Raw genomic sequence first — 7,767 nt, 5'->3', positions numbered from 1 at the left:
TACTCAGCTTAATTATTCACTGATAATAAGCAGAGGTTCAATACAATCTCCTATGACTTAGAGTAATAATTTTAATGTTTTTAAGTATATCATCATTGTAACTTATTGCTACAGGCCCATTACATTTTGACAAACTAAGGAAACAAGTATATACAAACATCAAGTCTATGTAAAGATTTTCTTTTGGTAAAGTCCTGTAGCAGAAAAACTAAACCATAACATTAATCATGTTAATTTCCTGCCAAATAACTGGAGCTAATAAGCTTTAAAATAGCTTTAGAGAAAGAACCCTCCTAGAGCAAAGAAAAGTACCAAAAGTATATTTCTTGGCTGACATGCTGACACACTGAAAATCAATATGCAAGAAGCATATAATATATGCACTCAACTTTATTTTCTGCAAATAGAATAAAGATTCACATGCTTTTCATATTTCTGGAAATTGCTTCAGAAAATTTTTCTATTTTTAATCTGTTTGTCTTCCCTTTAATGGTTAAATCATGGGCTGGAGGTACAGCTCAGTAGTAGAGTGTTTGCCTAGAATATGCAAGGTCCTGGCATCACAAATAAAAACAAAAAGATAAATCAGTATTGACCAATAAAATCAAAGTATAAAGAAAAATTTAAAATTAATAGCAAAAATACAACTGAAGAAGAAACAAAGGTAAAAGACATTAAGAGGGATTTCTTCGAAGAAGAAATAGAAATTTCTATATTAAGCACATTCAAATTAGTAATAGGAGAAAATATGCCGAGCGAGACCACAATGAGATACCATTTTATGATACCCAACTTGGCAAAAATTTGACTATGCCAAATGTAGGCCAGGATCTACAGTCCTGGAAATTCTGGCATTCTGGTGGGAACATTAAATTGGTACCATTACTTTGAAAAGCAATTTGACCTTATCAATTACAGCTGATGATGTGTTTTTATTGTACAACCCAGCAATTCTATTCAAGGTATATTGTCCACTCTTAGGTATGTGCACCACAAGTCACAAACAAAAGAATGTTCATAGCAACATTTCCTTTTCTATTTCTATTTCTATGGGATATTTTCATACAATGCAATATTTAGTAGTAAAAACTCCCATTGCAATAAATGTAAAAAGGAAATGACAGACGATATATCCAGCTAAATTCCATTTATTATTCTTTAAAGATACATACATGAAAACAAAATGATAAAGAACAGGAAGGCTGTGATCAGCATGAAAGCAGGATAGGGCTCTTTTATCGGACAAGGAGGAGGATAGGTTGGGGGAACAACACACAGTGCTTCACAAAAAGGCAGTAAGGTAGGTGGCAGGCACACAAGGATTTGTTTATTATTATGCTTTATTTTTAATATATATATATATATATATATATATATATATATATATATATATACACATATGTGTGTGTATGTAGGTGTCTATGTGTATTCCACTACAAGTATGAAATTTTGAAAGTTGAAATGGTTTTAAAAAAGAAAAAGATTACATGTAATGTTTCAGATGAACCACAGCTTGGAGTGCTAAGAACTTACCCAACTCTATCATTTACCACTGGACGTAACTGCTGCTTTTATTTCTGCTTCATCTTTGAGGGTGGAGACTACTGTCCTGCTCGGATAGAATCCATTACATTTTAAGGACTCAATATATGCTGATAGAAAGGACAGCCAATCATGCATTTCTAGAAGTAGGAAAACTTTGCAGATCTGAGACACAAGAAGGCAGTGGTCATTTTGCTTATTTGGTTTCATGATTTAGCACATTTCTGCAAATTTACAGCTTGTTCCCTTTGATCCCTCCCTCCACCCTCCCTCTATCCTGGTGTTCTAAGGTTTGACATAGTTTAGTGATAAAAGCAACCTCAGCTACTGCCTTCAGCAAAGTTTTCTTCTGCTTTCAAAGGTGATTGGCTGCCTCAAAGGGACCCTGGCAGAATAAGTAGTGGTTAACCTGTCCTTGTATTCTGCAACCAACAGGGGACCATATCCATCAACTATGGCTTCACTTGAGACCACAAAGGGAACTGAACCAAGGAAGTGGCTGAATGATTAACTCTGTCCTTGGTCACTATCACTGGTCACTGTATGAGATGACTCTGTGTTCCCCTCCCAACACAGGCAGGACCACCTGCATGGTTCCTCAAATGATCACATGATATATCTGCATTGTTTCTTTTTTTACAACCAAATCTGCAGCTTTCATGCACAGGTTCTTTTATGCACAGGTTTGTGGAGAGGAGTAAAAACAAATCTTCCCAGCTAAACAGAAAGGATTCAGCCAAACCTAGAACTAAAATTAGAAAATGTGATAAAAGGGAGGAAATAAAACTCCATCTTAGAACACTTGTTTTCTGGAATTCATTTTTCTTTAATGCTGAGTATAAATATCAATGCCTTAAGAGACAAACACATACAAACTGATATCTAAAAAACAATAATTATATAGATTGAAGTGGATCCTGACACTTAAGAAAAGCTGTTAAATGAAAAGCATTTCTAGGAAAAAGCAAAGTCCCACAATAAAATCAGACAAATGAAACAAAACAGAAAGAAACTTTGGTACCTTTCCATAATAAAAAGATAAAAATAAGTTCAGTTCATTATTAAATTCATGTGCTACAAAAACATCTACGCATAAGTGTTGAATTAATGAATAAAACAGAAAAAAATTTCAAATATATTAGAGTCTGAGGGCAAAATACCTTCCTTTTCTCTTCTTTGATTTTAATAAAACATCAGAATTTGGAAAAACAAGTTATTTCCCCAAGTAAATTTTCTTCTGGTCTGCATACACCTTGAAAGATGGTACTCTATATTTTTAGATGATTTTAAAATGGCATATTTGATTTTTAGCAACCTAAGGAACCTATTATAGGAAACTAAAATTCTGTCTTGAAATATCCTTGTTTATTACATCTATGCCTGCAAATCCACTTCTTTCCTGGGTTTTAAAGACTGGGACTATCAAAATGAAAGGCAGCTAGTTAAAGGAAATAAGAACATCATTACTTTATGCTTGGAATTCAGCTGGTAGGAGTACGATTAAGGACACTATATTCTCTATAAACAGGGTAGTCCTGGAGGGCAATACTTCAGTACTCTGTGGAGCCTGGATACTGTGGTAGATTCCATACACTGTGCTTCTAGTCTATCCTAGCAAGGACACTGCCACCTGAGGGTGTTCTCTTGTACTTCTTTATAGCCCCCTCCCAAAATCATAGTAAGATGGTTTGTATTTGTTAGTGGTTTAGCATTATGTTTAATATAATCATACTAAGCATATTATAGTTAATTTGAAAGTTATCAGACAAATTTGGGTGGCTTTCTCTGGTTAGCAATCATGGTATTGATATTACAATCCTAGAATTTGCAAAGCCTCAACCTTATTAAGTTGGTTCTCAGCACTCACTTATAAGAGCAGACTAAATGTAAACTGAATAATTACAATATGACAACTTTAAAAATTGCTGTATCTTAAAAAGAAATTACACCACTGGATGGTGTAATCCCAGTGTCTCCGGAGGCTGAGGCAGGAGGATGGAAAGTTTGAAGCCAGCCTGAGCAATTTAGTAAGACTTTGTCTCAAAATAAAGAGAGAGAGATAGAGAGAGAGAGAGAGAGAGAGAGAGATGCAGCTGAGTGGTAAAAGCACCCCTGGGTTCATACTAAAAAACAAAACAAAAAACTTATAAGTCTTAGCAGAAGATTCACATACTAACATACTCAAATACAATATCCAGTTAGAAATAAACATTCCTGGATAGTCCCTGGGATATATCAAATGGAATATGACCTGGATCTTGTTTAATATCAACTAACCAGTAATACCCATGATTTGACAACAGCTTTCCTTGGAGAGAAAACTGCAGATCATATATTTTCCAGTCAAGAAGAACTCTGTCATGCTTTCCGTCTGACTGTAGTCCTGAACTGCAAATATCAGGCTGGAATTTCAGCTTCAGCATTCAAAAAGTGCTTTAGAATAGTACACATTTATCAAGGTATGGGGGCAGGGTATGTGATGTTTTAATTCATTTGCTCTTTCAATTTCTTACACATATCCTTCTCAGTATCATAATAAAAGGTCTAGTATTAGGATGCTAGGAATAATTGAGTATTTTAGTCATCCCTCTTAGAGTTTATCATATTCAAGGCTGTTCCATGTTTGGCAATTCAAAACCCTTAAAAAATATAAGGATATGGAAAAGTCACCTCTGCCCTAATAAAGTAACATATTCAGTGTTTATCAGTGTCCACTCCAATGGGAGCAGATCTGCTTGCCAAATACAATTCAGAGTTACTCTTTAGACAGCCCCCTTCTCATATATGTTGCTCTGAAAACTCACTTGTGCTTATATATGAAGTAAGAATGTGTATCGATTTTACTCTGAAAAGTATGAGACTGTGGCTAGATGAGAAAAATAGTAGAACAATGAAAAGTAACATAAGAAAAAAATTAATTCTATAGCAATATTGGTATCTTTTAATATGCATCATCAAGGGTCCACAAAATATATCTAACTGAGATCTTCCTTTCTCAAAAAAATATAATCCTTTCACAAAATAGAATAAGCAGCTGTTGGGGAGCTGAATTTAAAAAATATATGTGCACTTATGTATATATAAATTGCTAAAGCTGAAATGCCTTCAGATACAAATCAGACAATTTCCCTATAAACTGACTATCTAATTAGTGCACCTCTTAAAATATATCTTTCAAGCAGTCTTGTGCATTTAGGTAAAACTTTCCCCTTGCAATAGTAATTATCTTCATCCCTGTAACTTGGTTGTGATCATGCAATATTGCAACAGTAATTTCTGGAAACATCTGTAGGAGCTTAGAGGATTTGTGAGGGTTAAGAGTTTCCATTACAAAAAGGAATCTAGAACATCTGACATTTTCAACAGGTGTTATTACAAAGCACTGGAGCAGTGATGTTTATGATTCTGTAGCAAAAATCTTCAATGCCCTTTTGTCAATCAGCATTGCTTTTTTCTTTTTTATTCAAAGATTCTAATAAGCCTGGCAGACTAATTTCAAGGATGCAATCCAAGCAGCTTAAAGAGAAGTAGGTTTATGCAATACTGGCATCTACTATATCCTAGGGCAGACCCAACATTTTCTCTCTAATGGTGCCACCCACTTGTCTATCAGTTATTAAGGAAGCACACCCGTAACAGAAGACAGTACTTTCAGGTGAGTGAGGCAACTGCAGGCAAATTGGGAAGAAAAAATCCACCACAGTCCTGATTTGGTTTAAAGCAATCATGCAATCCCCATTATACCCACATCTTCCAAAAACACCCTTTTCATGTCAAGCAAAGTTACTGATGCATGTGGCTTTTGTCACAGTGATGCATTAGGTAAGCAGGTGTGTGCCGAGTACCAATGGGTGCTCCAAAATGCATCTCCGTCACCTTCCACTTTGCCTCACTAAGGTTCTGCCTGTTAAGAAAAACAAACAAAAACACCAGTTACAGCACTGCATTACATTGACAAGAAAATTTGCTCTTGGCAGTATTTTTTTTTTTTTAAATGTCAAGAACAGAGATGTTGGAAATACATTACCCCCCAAGTGATTGTTAAGAGCAAATCCTGGGTTTTGGGATCAGAGCCCAGATTTAAATCACACTCATCCAATCTGCCAAATATAAAAAGTAGAAAGCAACATCCCACTGAGTCTCCTCTTAATGGTACCGTTCTACTAGCTCATGGATGGGTGAGCATTATCTCACTCAGGGGGCTTCCAGAGGCACTGGTTTATGCTGACCCTATGTGAAGAACAGCATTGGTATGGCCATAACTGCTAGTAAATAGTCGCTGCTCCAATCACCCAAGTGCCCCTCCACTCCTCTCCAGCCATGATCCAACTGCTAAACAGCTGTCACCTGGCACAGGAGGCCTCCATAGCCTCCAACTCTGGCAGCATTTCCTTCTGTTAAGTATTCTAAATATCACCCCTGAATGGCAAAGATCAGGAAGCAAAAACTTCTATAACAGGCTCTTCTTAGTCTATTAAAATAACAAACTTGATGAGTTTCAACATAAAATTATTAGCAAGAAGGCCTCCTTTTCTCGTGCTTGCATAAGTACCATGGTGGGCCAGCCCCTGCTGGCTCCAGCCACTCACAGGGGAAAGTGTTCCCTTTTCCTGAGTTTCTACACCTCCCAACTTCAAGAAAAGCATAAAAATCTGCATTTTAAATATTAGCAACTTATATGATTACACGACCAATGTAATTCTACATCATGTACAACCAGAAGGATGAGAATTTATACTCCACATATGTATAATATGTCAAAACACATTCTACTATCGCGTATAACAAATAAGAACAAATTAAAAAATTAAATAAATATTAGCAACCCATTTACTTTTGACTTTCAAAAATTCTGCACTAGACAGATAACATATCCACAGCTAATGTGGCCTGCAAGACACCATTTGGTGATTTCCAGGCTTCCTCTGCTCCGTTTACTTCTGGGAGCAGCTTACTTGGAATCTACACTGCACCTGTGCCTGTGGGGCCCATGAATGCTCTTTTCCCATTTGTGGAGCAATTATAGATGCTAACGGCATCCTTATGTTTCCTGGATGGCTTTCTTATCTTATCTTTCATGTGTGCATACTGCATCAGGAGTAGGAAAGGAGATAAGAAAAGGGGGATTCATCTTTTGGTACATCAAATCTGTGAACACGCTGTCAAAGCCTTAATCTGTAGACCATGTAATGGATTATTACCAAAGTGAATAATAAGTCACTAAAATGGGGAGAAAAGGCTAAATTTTTCCTAGTTTCCCTTCTCTCATATAAAGTTGTAGTCTAAGCTGCTCTTAACCTCTAAGCCCCTGAATATTTGTGAGAGCAAGCAACACAGACACTGCACTATGGACATCTGCTCTGATCCCAAGTGCTCCTGCCCCAGTAGTTCTCATTCATGGAACTGAAGATGGCTGGCTGAATGGGTGGGGCTGCCCAAGGCCCTTACTGCTTTTGAACTTGGTCCACTCAAATCAACTCAGCTGCAATAGCACCAAGACCAACATTAACACTGTGGCCACAAGCCATGCGAGAATGTGTATTTTATAGATAATAGATTTCTTAAGAAGTTCTAGACAGAATAAATTTTGTTTCCTACTTTGGGGGCATGGGGCCAGTGATGGGCATGGAACCCAGGTCTTCATGCAGGCTAGGCAAGTACTCTACCACTGAGTTACACCCCCAGGCCTAAATGGCTTAAAGAATTAAAAAGTCAGACTGCAGAGTGTCTAAGGAACCTACATCTTTGGGGAAAAAGAACAAAGATGGCAAGTACACAGTGTTTTTTAAAAGGCTTTTACATAGATCACGGTATCCCCTGGGTTTATACATTCATTAGATTTTCCCTACCCCAGTTTTTCTAGTTCTTTGAAGATAAATCTGTACTGTTTAATATGTTTGGATGAAACATGTTATAAAAATACTCTAATTTTTTAACAAGTATTCAAATGTTACATCTTCATAAAAATAGTTTTTAAGAACCTGTAAATACTTTATGTGTGGGTTTTGTCTCTACTTAAAACTCGTACATGGAAACCACCCACAACCATCTGTTGACTTGCGGATGTGAAAACAAAGCAAGATTTCACATTGGCTATGCACTGCAGGTACTGGTGTATAATTTACATTATTGATGTCTCTGCCTTCCTCCCACAGGTGTTCCAGAAATCGTAGAGATCCTGGGTAGTCTCAAAAGACTTATTACTTATAGACAATAAAACTCCCA

General features: G+C 36.6%; 1 protein-coding gene across 1 annotated transcript in view; it reads right to left on the bottom strand.

The window, feature by feature from the left end:
* Positions 1-1,132: 1,132 nt before the first annotated feature.
* The window catches only part of Sh3bgrl2 (SH3 domain binding glutamate rich protein like 2), an 81,667-nt gene continuing 75,032 nt past the window's right edge, over positions 1,133-7,767 (bottom strand). Inside the window, exon 4 of the mRNA XM_046450573.2 lies at positions 1,133-5,446. Within this exon, the coding sequence (XP_046306529.1) occupies positions 5,435-5,446 (12 nt within the window). The 3' untranslated portion in view covers positions 1,133-5,434. The remainder of the gene's footprint in view (positions 5,447-7,767) is intronic.

The sequence above is a fragment of the Marmota monax genome, unplaced genomic scaffold, assembly GCF_021218885.2.
Source record: "Marmota monax isolate L192 unplaced genomic scaffold, Marmota_monax_Labrador192_F-V1.1 WCK01_AAM20220418_F8-fsc00711, whole genome shotgun sequence".
Taxonomy (NCBI): Eukaryota; Metazoa; Chordata; class Mammalia; order Rodentia; family Sciuridae; genus Marmota; species Marmota monax.
The sequence above is the reverse complement of the archived record's forward strand: the minus strand, read 5'-3'. Positions and strand labels throughout refer to the sequence as shown.